The sequence below is a fragment of the Polypterus senegalus genome, chromosome 16 (assembly GCF_016835505.1).
Source record: "Polypterus senegalus isolate Bchr_013 chromosome 16, ASM1683550v1, whole genome shotgun sequence".
In the NCBI taxonomy this organism is placed as follows: Eukaryota; Metazoa; Chordata; class Cladistia; order Polypteriformes; family Polypteridae; genus Polypterus; species Polypterus senegalus.
The window spans coordinates 4,569,080-4,582,294 of NC_053169.1; the positions used below are offsets into that span (position 1 = coordinate 4,569,080).

A 13,215-nucleotide genomic window follows, 5' to 3' on the forward strand; every position below is an offset into this window, starting at 1 on the left:
ATACAGGCAGTCCCCGGGTTAGGTACGAGATAGGGACTGTAGGTTTGTACTGAAGTTGAATTTGTACGTAAGTCAGAACAGGTCCATTAATTTAATAAATGCTATTGTTGGCCGACTGTAACCAAGTGCTCTGCCAATGAATGATGGAGTGTCACCTCTCTGCCCTTTTTATTATTTCTACTTTATTTTCAATGGTGATGGCTTTTCTCTTCTTTCCTGTATCACCAGCACTTGCAGGTCTAAAATCCTGAATCTTTGGACGATTACAATACTTTGTATACGAGAAAGTAAAAACTAAGCATCACAAGAACAGACACGTCAGTGAATGTCAACGTGGGTATAGAAATGTGGGATTGTGTTTGGCTAATGAGCGAGAATTACATGAGCAGGCAAGAAAAGATCAGAGAAGTGCTTATGATATCCACTTTGATTTGATTTTTAGAAAGCTCTTGACAAGGCTGGTGATCAAACTTAGTGAAGTGCAAGTCCAGGGCTTGGTTTGTACCCTGGGGGCAGAATTGGCTTAAAACACCAGGAGCAAAAGAGTATGGCCAGAGGAATATTTCAGAATCAGGAGAACGTATATTGGGAAACAGTATAAACCATTCTGACCAATATATGATCCTCCATATCTTATTTGTTGACCCAAAGCAAAAGGCCAGAAACAACACTGGACAGGACGCCAGCCCATAGCAAGGCACACTCATGTACGTAACACACACAAACTCTCAATCATAGCAATTTGGACTCAATTCAGGTCAATTCTATTGAGTTTATTTTTGTATTTACACAAAGTACGGGCACAGAGCGCAGACCAATTTAGACACGGGCACAGTCAGTTAGAAATGGGCACTCCAGATTAATTACACTGTGACGTGTGAGTCCCTGTCTTGTACCCCAAAACACGAGGCTGAGTCTCAGTACTTTAGCCAAACCAGCTTTATTCAGCTTGAAATGGGAACAGCACGGTTATTTATTGCAGCGGGATCTGCCGCCCTCCTATATTCAGAGACAGCAGTCGGGCAGAGCCGTGGCCCAGCAAAACTGTTCCTTGCATCACCCACTGACAGAAGTTGCTCATAGCGTGACCGCCATCTTTTCGGATTTGTTTTCGTGGCGAGCTGTCACAGCGCTAGGAACCCACGGTTGCCCTGGCAACCGACATGCTATTTTCTACAGACGGGCCGAACACGCTTTGGGACGCTCTTTGGCGTGTCATCCTGTTGGTCGGAGTCCCAAAAGAGTTTAGAAGCCTTACAGCCCCCACGGAGACGCTGAATCACATCCACTCACTCGGTCATAGCGGACCAATTTAGAGACACCTATCAGCTTACCCTCATTGTTATAGGATGTGGGCGGAGCCATGCAAATTTCATTCCTATCCACCGTATAACTAAACTCATTCTGTCATCACTAAGTCTCTCGAATTGTGTGTGTAAATTAACAAGACTTGCCGTCTCACTTACGACTTTCAGGTTGTGTTTCAAGTTCAGACTGACTTTCATCATCATTTAGACTTCTGACTTCTTCTTCTTCTTTACAGCTGGTGTCATCATCGCTGTTAAAATAATAACAACATGATTATTATTCAGAACACTCTTCATCTTCCAACTCCATCAAAGTGTTGCCAAACAGTGAAATAAATCAAAGCAGCGCAAGTAATAAATGTGCAATGCAACTTAGTATGGTGGTGACCAGCGTTCATACAGTTTTAATGGCCTGTGAAGGCTAATATGAGGGGGTCCATGTGGGTTTTCTGGGTTTCCTCTTACACTCCAAAGTCTTGCTGTGTAGGTGAATTGCAGATTAGTATTATAAATGTCCAAATATGGGCAACCGCTCCGAGATGGACAGGCACCCTGCCCAGGCCCAGATAGGCTCTGGCCCCTCATGTACCCTGAATCAGATGATCAGCATTGAGAAGGTTATGTTAATGTCTGGGCTGAGCCTTTTGTAGTAAAAAGGTTGAAAACTTGGACCCTGGTGTGCATGGCCTGCCAATCTAGGAGATACCTTTCCACCCATCTCGCATCTCCTTTACCTGCCCTGTTTGATTCAGAATACCAGGGCTGTAGAATATTCTTGCAGCGTCAGACGAAATGTAGGAACCAGTGGTGGATGGGGTCATCGTAATGTATAATGTTACCATATCTACCCATTCCCCCATTCTTGTTAATACATATTCTTTCCTTCTCAGAGTGATGCGGAACTGGCACCTATCCCAGCAGCCAGCCCTGGATGAACCAACAAGCAAATTAAGGCTGAGCTTAGTGTTCCATGGCAAATGAGGCACCACACAGGACAGGCCAGGTTAGGATGGGGAGCCTGCACTGGTACAGCGTGTCACAGCACCCACCACACGACGAAACAGCTCAGGATCCTGATTGGCAATACCCCATGCAGACACTGTCCCACCCCCCAAAATAACCATCTGTCTGTCACAGCCAGGTATCACATGGGTGTCCCATTGGCCTGGTCCAGCCACTCAGGTCATCACAGGATCACCCTCTGGGAATCGCACCACATGGCAGTAGTGCCATAACTGACGCTCCCTCCCAGTGCAGGTCATGTGCCTCATCTGGGACTCCATGAGCAACACAAAGTCAAACCAGTGGTGCCCAAGGACCCTCTGAAAAGACACAGATGAAGGAGTCGATTCTTCGTCTCAGGTCACTGGTTAGCGTCCATGTTTCACAAACCGGGGGCACCAGGACTCTAAAGACTTGGACCTTCGTCCTTTTACAGAGATATCGGGAGTGCCACACACCCCTTTCCGGTGACCTCATGACCCTCCTATGTTCTCCCAATTCCGTCTACTGACTTCATAGGAAGAGTCACCAGAGATGTGAATGTCATGAACATCTTAACATGGTCTCCTGTCGACACTCTCTCTCCGCACACAGACACACTGCTGATGGCCGTGCCCAAGAGGTCATTCAAGGCCACACTTTACCCCCCCAGCTATCATGCCCTTAACTCTTTCACTGCCACACTCAACTTTAGTCAACGTTTCTAAAACTGTCCAGACTTCTTTGTTAGCTTCTACTGTTGTGTATGAGATGACGATCTGTTCAGTTCATTATAGCACGTTGGCTCTTATACCGTATGAACGTTGAGTACATGTCACTGTTTCGATGTGATACTAATATCAGACTCTGCATTATATGTTCGCCTGTATTTACCTGCCATACGATTCTCTGCCTTGGTCCTCATCCATATCCTGCTCTAGCCTTCCTTTATCGTGACGCTTGCTCTTCTGCATCTTCTTCTTTTCCTTTTTCTTCTCCTCCACTGCCTCCTCCTGGTCAGCTTCTGTGTTGCTCTCACTGAGGAGAGGTTGCAGTTCACTCTGCTGCTGGTCTTTGCTGCTCTGCTGGATGCTCTTCTGGAGCTGCTGCAGGACCACATTTTTCGTCTCCTGATTCACTTCAATCTTGATGTCCCAGCAGCACAGGCTGCAGTCTCTTTTGCACAAGACGCCCACGGTCTTCTCCTCTTCCTTATCTCGGCTGGTTTCTCGAGTGCCCCACGACACAACGTGCATGTTGACCAGAGAGTATATAGTAAGCAGCAGGTAGCCACTGGGGATGCAAATGACGTATAAGAGGCCGTAAATGAGAAGGGTGAACTCTTGAGGGTGAAGCAGCGCTGTTGTTAAATAGAGGATGCTCATGGACACGAGGAACAGGCCGGATGGTGTGATGAATGTTTGTTCTTCTATCATTTGACCTATGGAAAAAAATATTCAATATCAATAAGAATGAGGCACCTGCCTGCGTACAACAGAGCGCCACAACTTTGTGCGTAATAACACAACGCTTCTAAATCTCCTTAATTGAGTTGGGAACTCCAGAGGACCAGAGCCTACTATGGCAGCATGAGACACAAGGCAGGAACCAACCCTGGCAGGGCCGCGTTGACATGGAATTGGAAGGACAAGTGCTGAGTGTTTTCTGTTATTGCTGTGTGAGAGATAAGTAAATACAAATTTTGCTCCTAAAAACGTTATTTTTTGGTTGCCACTAAGGTTGCGTGCAGGAATTTTTAACCCTTTTTTTTCCCCTTAGGAGGACTTTCTCTGCTTTTTTCTAGCCACAATAAGAGCAAAGGTATGTGAGTGTTTGGTAAAGCATGTGGAAAAGTTCCTTATGCTTGTATTGAAAACCAGTGTCGGTGAGGTGAGGTAGAAAGTAGTTGCATAAACCGGTAAGTCTGTAAGTAACTAGCCAGTGTCTTAGTCACTAATATTTAAAAGTAGCAACGATCTCTTAGTGGGGAAGAAGTTAAGAAATATACCGTGGCTGTTCTTTTGTCAGTCCAGGATTTTAAATCACCTGTAGCACTCAAACCGTTTGACCTATTGACCTGAAATTTGGTGTACGTATACTATGTGACGTCTACTGACCACTTTCAGGGTGATGATTGACCTCCAAGCTCATTCCTCTTATTATTTTAATTTCATTGTAGAATCAACTTTTGGCAGCGGGCAGAAGAGCAGCCGTGCGGTGCATGTGTATCGGCACCGTTCTCATTCCCTACCACCTTCGCCATCACTTCCTCTACCTCTTCATATCTTAACTCATTCTTGAGGCAGATTGTAGACTTAAGTGCCAGCTTAACTGAAAAATGAAAGAACACATACTAAGTAATTACAACACAAACTCTGACTTAATCAGTTTTAACGTGAAAAGATGCCAACGGAAGAAGAGAAGCAGCGGGCCGGTAGGGTGGAGAAAAGAAGAGCTGCTCAGGAAACAGCAAGCGCATCAACCTCTGAGCAAACGAATGCTAAAGAGAGACTGAGAAAGACAGAGGATAAAAGCTAGGAATGCTCAAGTCAAGTGTATCCACTGCATGTTATCGTTATAGCAGTGCGCCGTAACTGGTAAAGAATAATTGGATACCATATAGCATACTACAGTTAGTTACAGTTAGCGCTGGTAGAAAGCGAGGGCATACACATTCGTAACTTTGGAAGATAACATTTATGTTAAGTGCAGGTAGGCAGCTAATATGAAAGCGGTAAAGAGAGAGGCTCAGCGGTATATAGACAGGCATCTAGCGGGTAACACCAATCAGGTGCAAGCGGCGGACGAAAAAGACAAGAGAATAAGGAAATAACTAGTGGTGGATATTCATTTAGTGACTTGTCTTACTAAGAAGGAACAAGTGTGTTAAATGTTTCACTTCATAGTATAGCGCAATTAAGAAGGCGACGGCACAAGGGTTCATTAATAAGAAGGAATGCGAATGGTATACTTTAAATGGAGAACTTTAAAGTAAATAAGTAATAAAAGGAGTGCAAAGTTAGGAGAGTAGACAGGGAAAAAGGAGAGTTTAATAACGTCAAAGAAAGACAAACAGCTGGCAGGTCAAAGGGAGAGCATTAGAGGAGCTTGTCATTTGTTCCAACAGGAGCGTAATTATGATATTAGAGTAATAACAAAAACCTGGCTAAATAACAAAGACGGTGATGAGTATAACATAGATAGTTAAACATTCATTAGGAAAGATAAACAGAACAGAAAGGAGGGATTAATGTTTATGTAAAACAGAATTTAAACACAAGTCCTCTTCAATTGGATGATGAACCCCATCTTAGTGAGGACATGTGGCTTCAACAGGATAGCATTAAGGAAAAAGGGCCTTATATTAGGGGTGTGTTATGGACCACCCAATGCTGACAGTAATTTCAATGCACATCTTTTTAGTCTTATTAAAAAAGGCAAGTTTACAGGGGGATATTATAGTCATGGGGGACTTTAACTACCCGAATATTAACTGGGATAACCTTACAAATATCGGCGCACAAGAGAAGGAGTTTTTAGATGTAATCAGTGACTGTTTTTTAAAACATTATGTTAAAGCACCAGCGTGGGCTGAAGCCTGTCTGATTTACTATCTTGTAATAATCAGTAGAGAATTGAGGGTGTAGAGGTGATTAGATCACTAAGATCAGGTGTCCATACTATAAAACAATTCCCAGTGTTTTGGTAGAGTGCGGATGCAAAGACTGAAGCTGTTAAGTTTAACTTTGGTAGGGAAAATTGGGAAGAAATCTGGCAAAGTCTAAGGAGGATGAACTGTGATAAGCTTGTAAGTGCGGAGACAGTCACGGAGCAGTGGAACAGATTTAAAAAAGTTTTACATGTAATTCAGGACAGGTACATCCTAAAGTGTGGAATTAAAAACAAATAAAAATAAATCAACAGTGGGTTATTAAGGAGATGAAAAAAATAGACAAATAAGGTGCATAAGACTAACAACTCCAGTGTGAATCAGAGGGCAAACGACTGCATGAGGGCAACCATTAAGAAGGACATCAGGGAAGCAAAAATGCTCTCTGAATGGAATATAGCAGATAAGGTGAAAGATGACTGAAAGAGATTCTTTTAGTGTTTTAGTAGTAAAAGAAAAGTCAAGGAGGAGGTGAAGTGCATCAGGAATAGTAAAAGGGAATCAAAATATAGAGACAGTGAAATAGCAGATACTCTAAATCACATTTTTCTGAAGTCTTCACATGTGAGGAAGTGGATAACCTCCAGCAGTAACAGGGACTACTAAGGAGGTACTGAGGGATTTGGAAATTGTAGAGGAAGAAGTGCTGATAATATTGGGATGATTGTGTTTGCCATTAAAGCTGTTAATGGATGATTGAGCCCCACTGAGAAGACTCATTGCACCAGTCCATTCTCAGATCATGACTACTGATGTACCGGGAAGATGCCAAGGCTGCAGGCACCTGGGGTATCACACTGCTTCATGCCTTCAGCCAATCTTTACATTCCGTTCATTTGAAAAGCTGGGGTTCCCTATTCACCTCCTTCGCCTAATGACTAACCACTGTGCCCTCCAGCAGCATCTTCCTGTAGGACTCTAATTATCTTCAATATCTCTTTAACATTCAAAAACACTCCACCTCTGACTCAGCCATGGGTCCAACCCATTTATCAAGGTAGAGGACTCTGAATTAACTTACCAATAATTGAAAGGAAGGTTGCAGTCATCAGAAATGCATATAACACACTCATGATGCTAGCGATCGTCACCTGGAAGTCGGGACTGGTTGTGTAGCAAATAATGACGTAAACCACAGGCGGAATAGTTGCCAGCATAATGGCGAAGTTTGGATTCCAGTTGAACACAAAAGAGAAAGCACCTAGAAGAAAGCACAAGGTGTAAAGAGAGTCAAATGAGGGGCCGAGGCACCCAAAGTCACCATCACAAACCAGCTCAGATATTGTGTGGCTGATATTGGAGTCCAACTGCTTCACCGAACTTCAGAGTAGAAAAATGTTTGTTTTTATGAAATTGGCAAAGGTCATTTTAAGAACTTTTTGATGTAAATGTTTGTCTTTATGTTTGCTAGCCGTCCACCACGGCTCCTCCATGTAGTAGCGAAACAGGACCAACTTTAAACATCAATAAACAAAATGATATCTTTAGCTAAGCAGAGGCGAGGTGCACTGCAAAGCCCAGAGGTTGACCGGCTTCCCCACTCCTGACGTCACGCTTCCCTCTCCCCTTGGCCTGTAGCCTCTGTCTCGGATTAGTGCGAATATATCACTCCTGCAAGCAAACTATGATTCTTACCACGATGAGAGAAGTTGCAAAATCGACCAGAATGTTCAAGCAAATTATTGAAAAAAACCCGATCTAAATCTGTAAAGTAAGTAGTTCTCTCGTGAAAAGCGGACAGACAGACAGACAGACAGACAGGAATGACATTGGGTTTTATATATATAGAAATGTGAAGGGAAGATTAACTGGACACCATAGATAAATAGACAGATGGATTTCAAAGTAGCAGTTGGGGATCAGATGATTTCAGGTGAGCCTCTTCTTGGCTGGACAATGAAGGTCCTGACCAGCTTTATGGCCTTTTGTAGGCCTCACACACCCTTTTTGCTGTGTTTGAGACTCCATCTTAGAACATATACAATAGCTCTCTTATTATTTATCTGTATAGTTCATTTTGACCATTCATAGACATCTGCATATAGTGCCTTTCATATCTGTGTAACACACATGGCCTCTGCTCCATCTGCTGCACGTGTCTTAGGCAGCACAATTTCATGTGTTTTTTTGGCAGATTTGCATTTTTTGTTTCAAACCTCTTACTTTTTTAAGATTGTGGTTTGCACCATCAGTGGTGAACATTGCTGTCATCTCTGCAGTTCAGTCTATACATCTGAGTGAGATAGACAATGGGTTTGTGTTGTTAGAGTCAACTGCTGAAGGGAGCAGAGGGTTGAAGGAAAGATCAAAGAAATGATGGAAAACAGAAAAAGAGGGCAGGATGGAAACTTAATCCATCTTTTAAATACACTCCCTCCTGCCCCTAAGAGACAATAAGATATCAGCAAATGGCACTTCATAAAGCTGAGTTAAAATGGTGAGAAACTGTTCAACTTATAGTGGGGAAAAAGAAGATGTGAAGAAGTGAAATGGTTACCTGCAATCATCAGGCACACTGAGGCAGGACCCAGAATGGATGAGCCAACCGTTAACATCTGATAAAAAATGTACAACATGGAGATGGAGCTGTTTTTTCTGGATGTTTCCGGTCCGGAGTGGAGGAGATCGAGGGTGTTGGCCAGCGTCGAAGGCCCCCAGCGGCGTCTCTGGTTGTAGAACTCTTTAAACTCCTGGGGAGCGTTGGTGTAGGCATCTGAGGCGGCGTTGTACTCCACTCGCCAGCCTTGCTGGAGCAGCAGGGTGCACAGCCAGCGGTCCTCACCTGGGAAAACAACTCAGTTTATGGCAAAGAATGAAATGAGGAGGACCTGCGCTGTCAAGATGGAAGTACTGTAGCTCTGGGCAGTCATGACAGTACCACTAACTCTGCCATATCCTTGTCATACTTATTTTATGATTGGATTAAAGTTGGATTATGTCCTGCAGTTATCCCAGTTAAGTTCAATTCTACAAACACAAATTTTCCAAAATTCCAGGTTTTCAACAATTTTAGCTAACTATGAATCCATGTAGGAGCAAAGCTTATCCTGAATGGGGTAAAATGTTTATTTAGTTGACTTATGGCTCAGGAGGTCTCTGCATTGCACCAAGTACTGCCACCTGGTGGACCCCAAGATCATGCAGAAGTCTGCCATTTTAAGCCAAACTTAGACAGGAGGAGTAAATCCTCTGCGGTGGCCTTGTGCCCTGTGCTGGCCTGGATTGGCTCCAGCAGACCCCCGTGACCCTGTGTTAGGATATAGCAGGTTGGAGAATGGATGGAGTAAATCCCTGCTGCCCTTAGTATATTGCAGGAGACATCCCCATTAAGTGATAGCAGCCAATCACAAAGAGGTATGCTGCCCTATCTGTTTTTTCCCACTGAATACACTGAAAGACTGGACACCATTTAGTGTTTTCCTGAGCTGCTCAGGACTATTTTTTTAACTGATAATGTCCATGTTATAAACAACTAGCTCATGCAATTGAATGATCCTAAAAATATTTGATATTTCTTGCCTCATGTGTACCCTCAGTGCTCCTGCTATGCCTTTCCTCGGTATAGTCGTGTGTCTCAACCTCTTTTGCCCAACGTTGCTTCTCTCCATTAAATTGCCTTAAAGTCTGCTTCTCAGACTTAGTCATTTCAAGGCGCCTTGCTTGCCCCCTGTCTGCTTTCTGACTTCCACCAATGGTAGATAAGCCCCCAATTGCCCCCTGTGAAAACATCATTCGTGCTCTTGCAATTACTGAACTCCCCATCTTTAAAGGAGATTTGAGTTGCACCTTGTAAGTATTCAGTGGCCCAACAAACGTCATTCACTTTGTTTTTATTGAAATGCTCCATTTTAGCACTTTTGCCAAACTGACCAATCAGATTGTTCAGAAGGACCACACACACACACACACACACACACACACACACACAGAGTAGTGTTTTTATCATATGGGAGACTCATTCCACTCCCACCCTCTGCCCATTTACTGCCCACACATTCACCATTTTGTCTCGCTCATGTCTGTCGCCTGTATCTCCAGTTCATGTCTAGTGATGGGTATTTCAATTCACTTTAGTGACTCAGTTCCTTCAGAGAACCTTTTTAAGTGAATTGACTTTTTTCTTTGAAACAGAAGTGCATTTACCGTTTTACATCCGGCTGTTATTCTTTATTATTTATCTCCTTTCTGCTGTTTGTTGCCATTGTTAACTTTTACTGGTATTTTTCGCTTTCAATAAATATTGTTTGCTTTAATCTTCTATGCTTTGTCTGGGTGACAGAGAGAAACTACAGGGCACCTAGTGTGGCCAGGTAGCCACTTCTTTACTACAGGGTTAGCTGCGGAGGAGGGATGCCTCTAATAGTGGGCTAATTGTTAGGTGGTGATGATGCCCAAGGTGTACCACTCTTTATTGTTTAGGGGACATCCTAGGGGTCACCCATGTCGTCTGCTGAAGCCAAAGTCAGTGAGTCCATAAGTGGATCACTGATGAGTGATTGTGTTATAGTTTGGGATTTTTATAATTTGATTAAGAGCGTATTCAGCATGCTTTTTGTTTGTACTTCATTCCTGTTATTTTGAAGCATGCAGAATTCATTCCTGCTCCTCAAATATTTTTGGATTAGTTTGTAGGTTGTAAACTTTTTTTCATGTCTTTCTGACTCCATTTAGTTTTTGTTAATTCGTATTGCTTAATTTTAACTTGATTTTTATATTTTTTCTTTCTTCATCTTGTAAAGCACTTACAAAGCTCCATCATTTGTATGAAAAGATGCTCTAGAGATAAATGTTGTTGTTATTATTGTTACAGGAACCACCATCTCGAGAAATGTGATGTGTGACTTCAGTGACATGACAGCATAAAGGCCCCATGTTAGGGTTTCTGGGTTATCTGAGAGTAGATCATAAACAAGGTGCCGTTTGTTTGGCGTGTGCTTTGGTTACATTTCTGCTTTAAAGAATCTGCTTTTGTTTCTTGGCAACAGTAATTGGGGATCGGAGTTTTCATTTGATGAAGGATAGGACTGATTATTTGGTTATCAGCGTAGGCTCGACTCAAAATGATGTTTCATCTTCTGATCCCTTGCATAAAATAAACCACCTTTCCCAGTGTGGATGGCACAGGTAGGCTGTGCAGCCATTAGTCATAATCAGTGCTTAAGTGTGAGTATGTGTGGGTTTTGTGTGTTGTAAGAGACCCAGCCGGGACGCCCTGGAGATGGGGGAAGGCAGCTTTTCAAGGACAATGCCTCCCCTAAAACATTAGATGGCAGCTCCCCAGATTCCTGCAGGGCACTATGGGACATGGAGTTCGGCAACACAGCCCAGCTGGGTACTGTGGATGCTGCCAGAGGACGCTGAGGGAAGATGGTGAGAGAATAAATTCTCACCTAGCCTGAAAGTACCAACAGATCACGAGGACGGAAGTCCCAAAGTACTTCCGAGCTGATCAAAGACCTGGAATTCTCCATCTGACCCGGAAGTGCTGGCAAGTCACATGGGAGGTTGAACAGAAGCACTTCCAGGTCAAGGACTATATAAAGGACTGCTGGTGGAGGTGGACAAAGCTTGCTGGGAGATGTGGAGGAGAAAGGGAATTGTGTTTGTGTTTAATTACCGTTAGCTGCCTGTATTATTGGGGCTGTGGTGCTTGGGCGGCACTGGTTTGGAGAAGAAAAAGAATTAAAAATACTTCTCAGTGCTTTTACCTTGTGTCCTGAGTATCTGTCTGTTGGGTTTAAGGGCCAACAGTGACCCCTAGGGTTCATAAGTGTGTATGTGCGTGTTAAGAATAGGATACGTGAGAGTAGGCCAGTCATCATGAACTTCTTGATAACACAACAAGTCATTCCTTTTCAGAGGCCATTTGTATAACATACACAAACATCACACATTGTACATCCGCCCTGAGGTGCCCTGCAAAACATAAAATAATATCTGGCCGGGTCACTTAACTTACTTATGCTGGTAAACATCCATTGCTTAATTATTTGCATCTGCTGAAGATTATTCAGGCAAAACAATTAATTTGAAACGTTTGTTATTCACTGCGTCATTTTCACACAGAGGTGACGCGCTACTGCCTAACACAACACAGTAAAAAGTCGAGAGCGGCAGCATAACAAACAGCCCGCCAGTGAACAGCCAGTTACCTTGATCGTACTGCACATACTCTCCAGCTTTTGTGGCTGTTGTCGTGTACCTCTTGACCACGCTGTCGTCCATGAGTGCCGAGCCTCTAAATAAACTGAAGCAGCCGGGGCTGCAGAGTACCGAGCCAAAGACGTGTTCGGCCGTCTTCTGCAGCCAATGGCCCACCGCATACTCAAATTTCTGATACCAAACCATTGGTCCTGAAAATAAGTAAAGATGGAAAAGTATAACACTGGGGTAACTGGAATCACGCGGGTGGCGAAGTTGTCCACATGATAAAGGGTCAAGGTGACAAGTAAGTAAAGTCTCCTACCCATTCCTGTTGGGTGAATTCTTCCACAGGCCGCACCAACGTTTTGATACATTCGGAGTCGATCTACAAGGAGGATCAAAGCAGACGGGTGAAAGTCGGTGTCCCCATCCAATGCCATGATGTACGTGTTGTCATCATCAACATATTTCCTTTTGTTGTCACTTTCATTTTGAGGTAAAATGAAAATGTTGTCATTCATGGAGAGCGACACCAGGCTGGCTCGGCAGGGATTAGAAATGGTCTGTAAACGAGAAAGGAAAGAAAACTTCTCAATAAAAGTAGAAGTGGACACATTCCCCGAGGTCAGACATCGCTGGCTTGTAGACATTTCTCTGGGAGTCCACACATAATCACTTGAGGAGACAGAATGGAGGGAATGGACTGAAAACAGAAATGAGGAGGCACAGGGCTACAGCACAGATTAGCGTGCCCTGGCATCTCCTAACCAGGTTTATAGAGTGAGGGTCACTAAATTTACTCCTTTTGCGGTAACACGGAGGATCGCTTGTCCAATTGTTTCCAAGGTACAAGGCTGCTTTTCCATTTATAGATCTGATTTTTCTAATATGGGTTTGCAAGTAGTTGACAAAGGCAACTCTGGAACAGATCACCAGATCATTGTAGAGTGCCAGCTCAGTTTCTATCATCAGTCAACCAGGTATACCATTACCTTAGGACTTACAGAGTACATTCCCAGAGGAAACGTAAGGGGACTCAGAGAAGACAGGCACACTCTAACCAGAAGTTCTCTGAGACAACATCACTAACTCCACTACCATGCATCTCCCTGA

The 13,215-nt window shown here is 43.6% G+C and overlaps 1 protein-coding gene across 1 annotated transcript in view; it reads right to left on the reverse strand.

Moving 5' to 3' along the window:
- chs1 (chitin synthase 1) overlaps positions 1–13,215 on the reverse strand; it is a 44,123-nt gene that overhangs the window by 8,309 nt on the left and 22,599 nt on the right. Inside the window, exons 11-16 of the mRNA XM_039738987.1 lie at positions 12,425–12,665; positions 12,111–12,311; positions 8,456–8,740; positions 6,980–7,159; positions 3,183–3,729; positions 1,467–1,558 (exon numbers count right to left, since the gene is read on the reverse strand). Coding sequence (XP_039594921.1) covers positions 1,467–1,558; positions 3,183–3,729; positions 6,980–7,159; positions 8,456–8,740; positions 12,111–12,311; positions 12,425–12,665 — 1,546 coding nt within the window. The remainder of the gene's footprint in view (positions 1–1,466; positions 1,559–3,182; positions 3,730–6,979; positions 7,160–8,455; positions 8,741–12,110; positions 12,312–12,424; positions 12,666–13,215) is intronic.